At 45.6% G+C, this 15,005-nt stretch overlaps 1 protein-coding gene across 2 annotated transcripts in view; it reads left to right on the top strand.

Moving 5' to 3' along the window:
• LOC124595517 (ribosomal protein S6 kinase alpha-5-like) overlaps positions 1-15,005 on the top strand; it is a 405,565-nt gene that overhangs the window by 3,349 nt on the left and 387,211 nt on the right. Inside the window, exon 1 of one of the 2 annotated variants that reach the window (XM_047134284.1) lies at positions 7,946-8,073. The exons of the other annotated variant lie outside the window; for it this stretch is intronic. Within the exon in view, the coding sequence (XP_046990240.1) occupies positions 8,046-8,073 (28 nt within the window). The 5' untranslated portion in view covers positions 7,946-8,045. Of the gene's footprint in view, positions 1-7,945; positions 8,074-15,005 lie in introns of those variants that run through there. 2 annotated transcript variants of the gene reach the window in all.

Below are 15,005 nucleotides of genomic sequence, written 5' to 3'. Positions count from 1 at the left end.
ACTTGAGAGAGAGATGTGAGAGGTTAGTGACATCTACATTCCAGTTAGCGACTAAGTGTTTGGTTCCTTTCTCACTTGCTGCTTGTATTGCCTCCGGTGACCGGTGCGTCTGGAGAATTTTGTGTGTTCTCTGTGCTATCTGAGACGTTCGCCACGTTAGGTCAGATTTATGAATCGCTTTCTCTTTTTCTGACCGTAGCTGTGGGATGATTTACCAGTACACGCCTTTTCCTTTCCACTTTTCTTTGTAGGCTGTCCGATGCACACAAGCGACTAGACGTTAATAGTAGTGGCGAACTTTTCGCTTGTCGCTGAGAATAAGCAAGTAACGAGAAACCGATCGATGTTCTATTGGTCTGTGAGATTTCCTGGCTTTTGTTACTGCCGAAACTTTTCTGAAGCTTCGATTGACACCTATATCTGGTCATTACATAACATTGTCTCCGTGTTCTATTTTGCGGGCCCATCGTTCTGCGCGTATATCAGTATCAGTGTGACAGTTTCGCAACTCAGATATGTCGCTGGATGTTTCAAAGCAAAATGAAGTTCCGACCCTGCATTTAGTTCTGCGAGCGTGGAAGTTAAAATCAGAAGGAAAGCTTCGTCTGCGTTGTAATTTGTTCAACCTCTTGTTCTATTTTAATATTTTGGGTTAAGGTCCCATAGTAAGAGTGAGAAAGGGTGCAGCATTCTCCATCGGTCGAGGTGGTTTTTCATTAAAGTAGTATAATTCGAGTCCAAGCTTAAGAAGGTAGTGGGACAAACTCGTGCTACTGTCATCCTGCTTCTACGTTCGAGCATTTTCCTTTTTTAACGCAATATTACCTATTTTATCTTGTCGGGGTAGATTGCTTGACAACGACCCGGTAACACCCCTCCCCCCCCCCCCCCCGCCCCAATTAAAGAAATTCGACTGTCGTGCTAAAAAGATGATTTCTGTCGTTGCTCATTTAGCGTGTTGAAGTTAATTTCAATTTCTGTACGTGTAAATGTTGCTAGGAAATACGGAAGCGTCCGATCCCACCCGCCTGCTTTGACCCATGACGTCACAAATATGGCGGAAACAAAAAACACACACACACTTTCCACAAGAAGCCTAATGACACTAACGGGACAAGCGCGGGAGATGGGGTGTTTTGGGTGGGGGGCAAACTAAATATAAACAAATTTAGACGCCTTGGGTAGCTACAACGTGTAAGTGAAGACAGCCATGCATGAATACCCACCCACCTCCCCAGAGGTCGTAACCCCTGCAACCCATAGAAGATAAAGATGCCTCACTAGTTGATTAGTGTTTTTTGTCTTTTTCTAAAAAAAAATCTCACGGGATAGAACGAACAGATCAGAAAGATAACTATAATAAACTAAAACAGAAATTCGAGGAAACAGATAATTAAAATAAGTAATAAGTGTTTTTAAATTTTAAAAAAAATCTCACGAGATAGAACGAACAGATCAGAAAAGTAAATAAAATAAGATAAAACAGAACTGGAGACAGCCACACTCAAACCAAACTCCGCGCAGCCGACGCGTGGGATCGGACGCTTCTGTCGACCCTGTTGCTACTTCCAACCAACGTGTGTAATCTGTGTTGCACTTAACTCGACTATAGTAGCAATCATCGTGAGGTCATTGATACATAGATTTAAATGGGGGGGGGGGGGGGGGCGCGTTCACTCGTTAAACCACGCAGCGATGACCTTCCCGAAGTTGTCAAGCACGTCTTTCCTCTGAAACCACGTTCGCCTGTTGCGCGTCGTGCGTCAGCTGCAATACGGCGAGGAGCAAAGCATCAAGACAAAGCGGTCCGCGAAATAATAAAAAAAAAAGGGACGGGGGACGTGGAGAGGCAAGCCATCTACGTCCCGTTTCCTCAGAGTGCGTGAGAAGCCAGCGGCTCGAGTGTGCTCTACAGTATTGTTATCGCGTGGGCGACATGCCATCGGTTCGTCTGGGCTGCGGCCTTAGGTCAGCCAAACACAGTTGTGCGGGGTAATAGATTAACAGGGCGACAACTGCTCGGAACTAATTTGCTGCATGGGTATTGATTGCACGCTAACCGGCGCGTAGCACGTTTCGCCCTGTGTCAGCAGGCGCTGGCGTAATGACAGGGGGTGCCCCTCGCCATGGGAGTCCGATGGCATTACACTTCGCACTTAGTCCTCCCCTCCCACCTCACCCCTCCTCTCTCTCTCTCTCTCTCTCTCTCTCTCTCTCTCTGCTTTACGCCATCAAAACGTGTTTACTATTACGTTAGTCGTATTCCATGCATCCCAGAAGAGTGGTCTGTGAGATGTCTATTAAGTGCAGTACAGTGAAAAAACGTAACACTGCTGTACTACAATTCCAATTCTAATTATTCTTTAACGTAAAACATTAAATTTAATAGTTAGCTTGAAGATACTCTGAGGAGTTACCTAATAGAAAGCTCTTTAAATTAAACTGCACTACGTTATCTACGTACCATTTAATGAGCCCTGATAGCTTGTTGAATACCTGTGCACCCATGTCTCTGACTCCATTCTGTACTGATGTTAACACCTTGCGGACTTTCTAGAGGTTGCTTTTGGTACTAGATTTACATTCATGCTTTTCATTATTTTTTCACTGCATTTTGTGAAGAGAGAATTATTGAATACGACAAAGGGCATTAATGTATGTTCTGAAGTTAACGCCAAATATCATTGATGTAAGAATATATTACGTAAATGCTATCCACGTAACATGAATTCTCCCAGAAAACGGTTCTATAACCCATTAGTGAACAGAAATATTCAGGATGAACTAGTTTCTTTATTTTTACTTTTCCAATGGCAATAATCATAATTACTGTAATCATAGCTACATTAAAGTTCTTCATTAATTGTAGACAGTGGGTTTCAGAGTTGAGATGTACCTTTAATTGCAAAGATTTAACACATTCTATTTCCTGTATTTCATTGTTTGAGGAACTTATTTTTGGAGCTTTTGAGTTACGTGGGAAGCGCGGAACTGTGTGGACTGAATCTTGCCAAATTCGTTGACGATCAACTTCCTTTGAGATGTCCGCTTTCGAATATTTCATTTGGTGCCTTTTCAGTAAGAGGACTTGTGCTCTTTCCTTCTCCTAATCCGATACTTGTATCATCTGGAAAATGTACAAAATTTGAGTCTTCTGAAACTGTAAGTGAAAGATAATTTGTGTAATCAGAAGAAAGACGACTCGAAATGGAATCTTGTGGCATGGCAATCTGATTGAAACTTCCTGGCCGCAGGGTGAAAATATCACTGTGGCCAAACATTGGTTGCTTCCAATTTTTAGTGCCAATCGTTATGCATTTGACATGGAACTGATACACATTGCTTTCTGCAATTCACACAAGATAAAAATCATGAACCTTGTTTGCCTACTGTTCCTTAACGCTTTAACTTTTGCAGTGGGATACCCTGAGTCATACATTCAAAAGTCTTGGGCAAGTGGAAGCAATCAGCATATCAAAGGGTGCCAACGAGACGTCTGTAAAATGAATAAAAGGCATAAAATACGTCGGACGTGTTTCCTCAACAGTCAGCAACTGGAACCACCAAAAAAAGGGGTACAGGACAAGATCAAGGGTCATGTCGTTACTTCCAATTAGTCCGTTTACTGTCTAACAGAGCAGTGTGCGCTAATCACGCTGTAATGGGAAAGCATGTTTAAAATGCAGCTTCTCGGTGTAGATGATTGGGAAAACTATGGGTATAAGGAATAGGCCTTAATGCATAATTTCCTTAGTAGTATGGTGCTGAAATCTCAAAGTAGATAACTTTATCATAAAACACATTTTGTTTCATAAAACACATTTTGTTTCTGAGCAGTGTGATGGGATCCTTGCGCAGTTAAGCCTTACAGGTTATCTTGTTCGTAAGCACAATATAACTACGTAATTTCTCGCGTTTGTGTGCAGAAACAGGTCGTGTAATCACTTTCACTTCCGTTAACAGTACGACCACCTTGTAGGTTGAGTCGAAGTATCACAGTTCGAAATGGAAAATTACCAAGATCTCTTATTTCATATATTATATTTGTATGTATGTAAACATTGGTTTCCGATTTTCCTCAATTAATTGTTGTCGACGCCGGCTCATTTCCACAAATTGATTGGATCGAGTCCTCAGTCTTCGCTAATGCGGTTTGTTGTACTGTGGCAACACTGCCTCAAACTGGACATCATATTTTTGGAAGTGTAGCGGAACTGAACATCGCATGTCTGAACTTACTGAACGAACGTTGCTACGAACGACCTGCATCTCAATAGACGTACCTCGCCGACAATAGCATCGACGTCAACGAACAGCGGACACAGATTTGACTGGTACGCCGGCAAATATCTGTGTGAATTTGTCATATGCTGTGTTTTCCTCGATGTATTTACTTCGTTTCTTCGTCGAGCACTCTGACAAAGTGCATTAGTAGTATTTAACAGGAGTTTCTGTGACATTTTCCTCCGTCGGTTAGTTTTAACGATTTTATTCTCTTTGCGGTGATTTTAAAATGGTACTTTCCGCTGAATCAAACGCTTCGCCAACCTCAGTGTGTCGGCGATATTGTCTAATTACTGGTTCCATAGCCAATCACTGGCCCATTGATTAGTTTACTCTTCGTGCTGCGAATAGTAATTAGGTGATTGTCAGCGTCCATTATCATGAACCCCTATATAGTTAGCGGCCCAATACATGTAACCAGCGAGTTGCGGTGCAAAATCACCCGACTGATTTCAGAAGTATTTGATCGCGTATTTACATCTCTCAACGTTGGATCTGTTCGTCCACTCAGTTTCTTGAGGCAGACGACACATTTTACATACTAAAGTTTTGGCTTCAGAGACTTCAAAGAAATTGTTAGGGCTAGATTTCAGGTACCATAGAACCAAATCACTAACCTGACGTTTAATGAAACAAGATTAACAAGAGTGGCCCTTTGACAGTAATCTGCTAGGGCCAGCTTGTCTCTTACTCGATACGCAATTAATACCTCCCTTGATAGTGTGAGGTTATTATAAGCGTTTTGCGACGACTTTTTCCACGATCGTACTATACCTCAATGATCTGGGCTAGTTTATTGTGTCTTTGTGATAGTGATTGGACGCAGCTCTATGACAGCAACCTTGGCCTCCGTTAGTGGAACTTCTCCCTGCAAGCTCTGCCTGGCCTTGTCTTCGTAAATTATTTTCAAGAGCTCTCAATTTTAAATCTCTCTCTCTCTCTCTCTCTCTCTCTCTCTCTCTCTCTCTCTCTCTCTGTCTGTCTGTCTGTCTGTGTGTGTGTGTGTGTGTGTGTGTGTGTGTGTGTGTGTGTGTATTAACCTATTAACCTCACAGCAAAACACATACTTAAGGCAGTGGAAGAGACTAGCGGATGTACTCGGGAGGAAGTCAACAGTATAATGAAAGTGGTTTGGAATTCATATGGGAATTTAAATTGTAAACTGAAAAGTAAACAAGCATAGAATTGTCTTGTACTGCCAGTCCTGGTCTGTAATAGTGAGTAGCTGTCTTTACACGGTCAATGTTCCTATAGTTTTAGTTATATGTTCACCTGAACATACGGCTTTTAGTGCCACGAAACCGGTAGTGATCTAAAAAGCACAGGACTAAATAAAACTAGAGCGGTTTAGTTGTGCCCAAGATGTTAACTCAGAGCTGTGGTTGCCCTGCTTAAAAAGTTAGTCTTTTAGCGAGGCACTATAGCGGAAATTTAGAAAACCGGCATTTGAGACTGACTGCAGATCTATTCTACTGCCGCCAACGTTTATTTCGCGCGAACACGAACATAAGGTGAAGGAAATAAGGGCCAGTACAGAGGCTTGTAAGCGGACAGTCGTTTTTTCCTCGCTGTGTTTGTCAATGGAACAGGAAAGGAAATGACTAGTAGTGGTAAGTGATACACTCCATCATTAACCATACGGTGGTTTGCAGATTACGTATGTAGATGAACACGGAATCTCCAAAGAAACTGGTATAGGCATGCGTATTCAAATACAGTTATACGTGAACAGGCAGGATACGGCGCTGCGCTAGGCAATGCCTATATAGGAAAAAAAGTGTCTGGCGCAGTTGTTAGATAGGTTACTGCTGCTACAATGCCAGGTTATCAAGATTTGAGTGAGTTTGAACGTGGTGTTATAGTTGGCGCGCGAGCGATGGGACACAGCATCTCCGAGGCAGCATTGGAGTAGGGATTTTCACGAGTGTACCTTGATGTCGGGAATCCGGTAAAACATCAAATCTCCGACATCGCTGCGGCCGGAAAAAGAACCCGCAAGAACGGGACCAACGACTCTTGAAGAGAATCGTTGAACGTGACACAAATGCAGTCCCTTCCTCAAATTGCCGCCGATTCCGATGCTGGGCCATCAATATGTGAGAGTGCGAACCATTCAACTAAACATCATCGATACGGCCGGCCGAAGTGGCCGTGCGGTTAAAGGCGCTGCAATCTGGAACCGCAAGACTGCTACGGTCGCAGGTTCGAATCCTGCCTCGGGCATGGATGTTTGTGATGTCCTTAGGTTAGTTAGGTTTAACTAGTTCTAAGTTCTAGGGGACTAATGACCTCAGCAGTTGAGTCCCATAGTGCTCAGAGCCATTTGAGCCAGCCATCATCGATATGCGCTTTCGGAGCTGAAGGCCCAGTCGTGTACATTTCTGTACACAAAGCTTTACGCCTCGCCTTGGTACGTAAACACCGACACTGGACTCATGACGACTGGAAACATATTGACTGGTCGGACGAATCTCGTTTCAAATTGTATTGAGCGGGTGGACGTGTAGGCGTATGGAGACAACCTCATGAATCCCATGTACCCTGCATTTCAGCAGGAGACTGTTAAAGCTGGTGGAGGCTCTGTAATGGTGTGGGGCATGTGCAGTTGGAGTGGTACGGGACCCCTGATATGTCTGGATATGTCTCTGCACAGGTGACAGGTACGTGTCTGATCACCTGCATCCATTCATATCCACTGTGCATTCCGAACGACTTGGGAAATTCCAGCTGGACAATGCGACGTCCCACACGTCCAGAATTTCTACAGAATGGCTCCAGGAACACCATTCTGAGTTTAAAAACTTCCGCTGACCACCAGACTCCGTGGACATGAACTTTATCAGTATATCTGGGATGCAAAAAATGGTTCAAACGGCTCTGAGCACGATGGGACTTAACTGCTGAGGTCATCAGTCCCCTAGAACTTAGAACTACTTAAACCTAACTAACCTAAGGACATCACACACATCCATGCCCGACGCAGGATTCGAGCCTGCGACCGTAGCGGTCGCGCGGCTCCAGACTGAAGCGCTTATAACCGCTCGGATACAACGGCCGGCACTGGAATGCATTGCAACGTGCTTTTCAGAAGAGATATCCACCCCGTCGTACTCTTACGGATTTATGGACAGCCCTGCAGGATTCATGGTGTCAGTTCCCTCCAGCACTACTTCAGACGTTAGTCGAGTCCATGCCACGTCGTGTTGCGGCACTTGGCGTGCCTGCGGGGACGCGACACGATATTAGGCAAGTGTACCACTATGTTTGGCTCTTTTGCGGAACCGTGTTTACTGGAAACGGTTTTGCGTGTGTCCGCTGTTGGCATACACTCTGTACAACAGCATAGGGAAGGTACCGGACGACTTTTATGACGCGCTCGAGACTACGCTTCACCTTTTCCCCCGTAACGACGCGCGGATGAAGCAAAAGAGTGTTCCGAAAACACTGCGCTGTGGAACAAGCGGCAGCCGGCCGCCAGCTGGCGGCTTGTCAGTGTCGGGCGCGTCTCCCAGGAATAGCAGGATAGCATTGGCGTCCGCTGCGGCCAGTCTCGAGACCGCCGCCGCCCCGCCCGTATCTCGCGTCGCCGCCTCCGCCCCCGACCGGCCGCGTATCAATGGGGGGCGTGACCCCGCCCCACCTGCAGCACCCGGCACCCGCCGCCGCTGTGCGTACACGGCGCTTCAACCCCGCCATGGCTAGAAGCCGGATGATCCACGCAATGTGCCGCTTTAGTTTGCTGCCGCTCTGCTGACTGCTGCATGACACTTCAGACGCACTGCAGTGAAGGTATCTGCCTGCTGCTAGTTTGTTACTGCGTGTTACGTCGTCTAGAATTAGTCCGCTTCCACCTTGTTGTTGTTGTTGTTGTTGTTGTTGTTGTGGTGGTGGTCTTCAGTTCCGAGACTTGTTTGATGCAGCTCTCCATGCTACTCTATCCTGTGCAAGCTTCTTCATCTCCCAGTACCTACTGCAACCTACATCCTTCTGAATTTGCTTAATGTATTCATCTCTTGGTCTCCCTATACGATTTTTACCCTCCACGCTGCCCTCCAACGCTAAATTTGTGATCACTTGATGCCTCAGAACATTCCCTACCAACCGCTCCCTTCTTGTCAAGTTGTGCCACAAACTCCTCCCCAGTTGTATTCAATACCTCCTCATTAGTTAAGTGATCTACCCATCTAATCTTCAGCATTCTTCTATAGCACCACATTTCGAAAGCTTCTATTCTCTTCCTGTCCAAACTATTTATCGTCCATGTTTCACTGCCATACATGGCTACTCTCCATACAAATACTTTCAGAAACGACTTCCTGACACTTAAATCTATACTCGATGTTAGCAAATTCCTCTTCTTCAGAAACGCTTTCCTTGTCATTGACAGTCTACATTTTATATCCTCTCTACTTTGACAATCATCAGTTATTTTGCTCCCCAAATAGCAAAACTCATTTACTACTTTAAGTGTCTCATTTCCTAATCTAGTTCCGTCAGCATCACCCGACTTAATTCGACTACATTCCATTATCCTCGTTTTGCTTTTGTTGATGTCCATCTTATATCCTCCTTTCAAGACACTGTCCATTCCGTTCAACTGCTCTTCCGAGTCCTTTGCTGTCTCTGATAGGATTACAATGTCATCGGCGAACCTCAAAATTTTTATTTCTTCTCCATGGATTTTAATACCTACTCCGAACTTTTCTTTTGTTTCCTTCACTGCTTGGTCAATATAGAGATTGAACAACATCGGGGATAGGCTACAGTCCTGTCTCACTCCCTTCCCAACCGCTCCTTCCCTTTCCTGCCCCTCGACTCTTATAACTGCCATCTGGTTTCTGTACAAACTGTAAATAGCCTTTCGCTCACTGTATTTTACCCCTGCCACCTTTAGAATGTGAAAGAGAGTATTCCAGTCAACATTGTCAAAAGCTTTCTCTAAGTCTACAAATGCTAGAAATGTAGGTTTGCCTTTCCTTAATTTTTCTTCTAAGATAAGGCGTAAGGTCAGTATTACCTCACGTGTTCCAACATTTCTACGGAATTCAAACTGATCTTCCCCGAGGTTGACTTCTACCAGTTTTTCCATTCGTCTATAAAGAATTCGCGTTAGTATTTTGAAGCTGTGACTTATTAAACTGCTAGTTCGGTAATTTTCACATCTGACACACCTGCTTTCTTTGGGATTGGAATTATTATATTCTTCTTGAAGTCTGAGGGTATTTCGCCTGTCTCATACATCTTGCTCACCAGATGGCAGAGTTTTGTCATGACTGTCTCTCCCAAGGCCGTCATACATTTTTAAAACACGCTATGTTTTCGAACGGCTGTTTTTAGCGTCCTACAGGACCGCCAGGTGTACGTTATATCTGACTGGGATTGGGTGGCGCTCCCTTTTGTGTCTGTGGCCTCCCCATTCACTAACGGTAGGCATTTGGGAGAGAGGGCGAATTCTTTTTGTCCTGCCCTTTCAGTGCCACCACGTTGAATGGCCCTCTATTCAGTCCGACCTTGAAAGCCACTACTGGGCGACGTGACCTAGTAGCTGTTTGCTGTGCTCGGGTAAGAGGAAAGACGTATCACCACTTGTTATTTGAAGGCCTAGTCCGTGCACTGTGGTGCATTCGGTGTTCTTGCATTGATCCTGCGTAACGTAAGTAAATCACAGTTTCCAGAGGATATCTTACAGTCAGCCTCCGTAGCCGAATGGTAAAAAAAAAGTAGTTAGCGTCGCTGCCTTCGGTGTGGAAGGACTCCGGTTCTATTCCGATACACTCTGATTTTTTTCAGAGCTATGCAGGTCTCGAACGGGTCCAGTCAGCCTCGTAATGCCGAACACGGAAGTGTTTGAATAAGGAAGCAGCAGCATCATTGGATTTTCCTACTGGTAATTAACGTTGTAGGGATTGGTGACATGCTCATCACATACCACATGTATCTCCTTGTAGCAGCAATCGGAACAGGCGTAAGTGGTGTTGAAGGTTAGGTTTCTTCTTCCCACAGTACACGCCGTTTCACTAAAAATGGTTCAAATGGCTCTGAGCACTATGGGACTTAACATGTGAGGTCATCAGTCCCCTAGACTTAGAAACTACTTAAACCTAACAAACCTAAGGACATCACACACATCCATGCACGAGGCAGCACTCGAACGTGCGACCGTAGCAGTCGCGCGGTTCCGGACTGAAACGCCTAGAACCGCTCAGCCACACTGGCCGGCGCCGTTTCACTACATTGTGGTAGTTTAATCCATGTGTATTGCCAGTACTCGTTACTGGACGTTTGACTTCCGCAAGCAGTCCTTTTGACAAGTGGCACATCCGAAATGTCCCATGGACCAAATCCATCCTTCGGTTTACCTTTTGCTTTCCAAACTGCATACGAGCTGACTACTGAATGATGAATAGGAAACGGTTGATCGCAACAAGTGTGCTCCTTCCAAGCGACGCGTTGCAGTAAATATATTCAGCTAAACCACAAAAACGAATAACTGCGAAAGAGCAATGGTTGACATTTGGTGTCCACCAACTTCTGTGTTGAAGACCTTTATAAAGTGACTTACGATGTAAACTTTGGCTACTGCTAGTATAAGCTCATTCCCAGCTGCTTGCTGCTTACTGATACGGGAGGCACTTGCTTTGTGTCTGGTCTCCCTATACATGTTTGGCTATATTTGGGGCAGACAACGAATTCTTGCCTAGATCTGCTAACCTTTATGGAGAAAGAAAAGGCAGTGTGGGTTGTTAGGATGCGTTACCTGATGCTCTGAAGTATTCTCTCGAGAGGCAGGATGGAGAGGTATTGAGCGAACTCTTTCTGTGTTTCTTCTTTCCTAATCCGTAAACTTGTTCCCTCTGTTGACACATATGCAGAACAGTGTCTTTATAAAGTTGTATCACACATCTACACATGCATACATACTCCGAAAGCCACCGTATGGTGCGTGGGGCAGGGTATTCTCTACCGCTATTAGCCATTTCTTTCCCAGTTCCGCTCGATAACAGAGCGAGGGAAGAACGACTGTCTATATACCTCCGTACGAGCCCCAATCTGTCTAACCTTATCTTCGTGGCCCTTATGCGAAATGTACGTTAGCGGCGGTATAACCTTTCAGCAATCAGCGTCTAAATTTTCCCAGTAGCACTCCTCGAAAAAAAGTCTCCTTTTCTCCAGGGATTCCCGGAGCTTCTCCGCAGTACTCACATGTTATTCTAACCAACCGGTAACAAATCTAGCAGCCCTCCTCTGATTTGCTTCTATGTATTGCTTTAATCCGACCTGGTACAGATCCTGAATACTCGGAGCAGTACTCTAGAGTGGGCCGTACTAGGGTCCTATATGCTGTTTCCTCTACAGATGAAGCAGACTTCGCTAAAATTCTCCCAATGAGTCGAAGTCGATCATTCGCCTTGCCTACTCCAATCCTTACACGCTCATTCTATTGCACGTCACTTTGCAGCATAACGCCTAGATATACAGTCGGCGTGACTGTCAAGCAGAACACCACTGATGCTGTACTCGAACATACGCTCCACGCTGCCCTCCAATACTAAATTAGTGATCCCTTGATGCCCCAGAATATGCGCTAACAACCGATCCCTTCTTCTAGTCAAGTTGTGCCACAAATTTCTCTTCTCTCCAATTCTATTCAATACCTCGTCATTAGTTACGTGATCTACCCATCTAATCTTCAGCATTCTTCTATAGCACCACATTTCGAAAGCTTCTATTCCCTTCTCGTCATAACTATTTATCGTCCATGTTTCACTTCCATACATGGCTACACTCCATACAAATACTTTCAGAAACGACTTCCCGACACTTAAATCTATACTCGATGCTAACAAATTTCTCTTCTCAGAAACGCTTTCCTTGCCATTGCCAGTCTACATTTTAATATCCTCTCTGCTTCGACCATCTTCAGTTATTTTGCTCCCCAAATAGCAAAACTCATTTACTACTTTAAGTGTCTCACTTCCTAATCTAACTCCCTCAGCATCACCCAACTTAATTCGACTACATTCCATTATCCTCGTTTTGCTTTTGTTGGTGTTCATGCATGTACATGTGCCGTGGGGCACTCCTGACAGTAGTTTTGTCTCTGAACACTCGCCGCTAGGAGGGCGCGAACAAAGTGGCTCATTTCATTTGCATATCAACAGTGGGCTGCATCATTCTGTTTAGATTCCTGCAATTGTTTCTGCGGAAAGAGCTTCTTCAGAACTAATACTCATTTAATCTGTTGGCGCAACTGCCTCGTAATTTCCAATGTTCAAATGGTTCAAATGGCTCCGAGCACTATGGGACTCAACTGCTGAGGTCATTAGTCCCCTAGAACTTAGAACTAGTTAAACCTAACTAACCTAAGGACATCACAAACATCCATGCCCGAGGCAGGATTCGAACCTGCGATCGTAGCGGTCTTGCGGTTCCAGACTGCAGCGCCTTTAACCGCACGGCCACTTCGGCCGGCAATTTCCAATCTCCCGTCGTTCGCAAAACCAGAGGCGAACTTTGTCTCGTGTGGCGAGCAGTGTCCCAGCAGTGTTAGGAGCAACTGCCGTTTCCTTCTAGGGCTAGTAGACTTTTTCGCGCTTTGCCGGTCGGAGACGCGAGCTTCACGGTCTGTGGAAGGCCCCGAGAAGAGGCGAGAGTTCGCACACTGTAGGACACTTCCTCGGCCTCCGGAATGCGCTGGTTACGCTACGCTCGCCCTACGCAACGCCGTGGCTGCGGTGTCGTCAGGGCTGCCGGCTGCCAACCCACTTTCTATTTCCGCCAGCCACGCGGGTGGCGGCCTGGCGAAATTTCTGCTCGTCCTCACGCTTGTTTTGTTTTCCGCGTTCTGCCTTTGGGTGATCGTGTGTTGCCATTTCATCTCCGCGGAACTTAGGTTACTGAGCTTCAAGGCAATAAATTAGCTCTCTAATTCCCGTTGGTCTATCATTCACTGAGGTGATCAAAAGTCAAGCGACGACGATACGCACTATACAGATGGCGGTAGTATCGCGTAAACTTGGTATGAAAGGGCAGTGTATTAGCAGAGTTACTTGTGCTCATCCTATTCACGTGAAAAGGTTTCCGAGTGATTATGGCCGCACGACAGGAATTAAGACTTTGAACACGGAATGGTACTTGGAGCTAGACGCATGGGACATTCCATGTCGGAAATCGTTTGGGAATTCAGTATTTCGAGGTCCACAGTCTCAAGAGCGTGCAGAGAACACCAAATTGCAGACAGTACCCTGACCACGGAAAACAGTGTGGTCAACGGTCTTGACTTAATGACAGAGAGCAGCGTTTGCTTAGTTGTCAGTGCTAACAGACAAGCAACACTGCATGAAATAACAGCAGGCATCACTCTGAGGCGTACAACTAGCTTATCTATTACGACAGTGCGGCGAAATTTGATGTTAATGGGCTATGGCAGCAGACGACCGACGCGAGTGCCTTTGCTAGCAGCACGAAACCGCCTGCAGCGCCTCTCTTGGGCTCGTGACCATGTCGGTTGGGCGCTAGGCGACTGGAAAACAGTGGCCTGGTGAGATGAATCCTGATTTCATATGGTAAGAGGTGATTGTAGGATTCTAGTGGTGGGGGAGCGGGGAGGAATGGACCCAGGTTGTCTGCAAGGCACTGTGCAAGCTTGTGGTGGCTCCGTAATAGTATGGGCTGCGTTAACATGGAATGGGCTGGGTCCGCTGGTCCAAGAGAATAGATCACCGACTGGAGATGGTTAAGTTTAGCTACTTGGAGAGCATTTGCTGCCATGCACCGGGCCACAATTGCTCGCGATTGATTTGAACGAAATACTGTACAATTCGAGCGAAAGATACAGCCACCCAGTTGGTCCGACATAAACCTCAACGAGGATTTATGGGACATGAGCGAGAGGTCAGTTCCTGCACAGTGTCTTGCTACAGCAACACTTTCGCAATTATGGTCGGCTATAGGTGCAGCATGGCTCAATATTTTTGCAGCTGACTTCCAGCGACCTGCTGAAACCATGCCACGTCGAGATGCTGCACAATGCTGAGCAAAATGAGCTCCAATACAATATGAGGAAATATCCCGTAACGTTTGTCACCTCAGTATATGGTGGTACAGCTACAAACATATGAATCAGTGGCACTTCATAATAGATGTTCTGCATACACCATTAATCCGCATGAAAGCGAGTCTTAATTTTACACGAAACACAAGTTTTAGATACAAAGCACGTCGGTAATCCTATGTGCTGCCGTTGTTACAAAGTTGTTTTCCAGAGTATCTAGTATTATTTCAGTTGTGAATAGAAGTTGGCTTCTATTAAAGCACCCCAAGATCTGTTATGAAAACAACATTAGCTTCACAAAAATGGTTCAAGTAGCTCTGAGCACTATGGGACTTAGCTGCTGAGGTCATCAGTCCCCTAGGACTTAGAACTACTTAAACCTAACTAACCTAAGGACATCACACACAGCCATGCCCGAGGCAGGATTCGAACCTGCGACCGTAGCGGCAGCGTGGTTCCGGACTGTAGCGCCTAGAACCGCTCGGCCACTCCGGCCGGCCTAGCTTCACAGATAGCCGCGTCCGACAGCATAATTTTGTGCGGCTCAAGGGCCACGTGCTGCAAATCCTTTCACTGGACACCACTTCAGCATCTTGTGTGTCCCTAAACAACCGGGAAAAGGGGATCTAGAGTTTAACGTGGAATCCAAAAATATATGCCGTTTCTG

The sequence above is a fragment of the Schistocerca americana genome, chromosome 2 (genome assembly GCF_021461395.2).
Source record: "Schistocerca americana isolate TAMUIC-IGC-003095 chromosome 2, iqSchAmer2.1, whole genome shotgun sequence".
NCBI classification, from domain to species: Eukaryota; Metazoa; Arthropoda; class Insecta; order Orthoptera; family Acrididae; genus Schistocerca; species Schistocerca americana.
The sequence above is the reverse complement of the archived record's forward strand: the minus strand, read 5'-3'. Positions and strand labels throughout refer to the sequence as shown.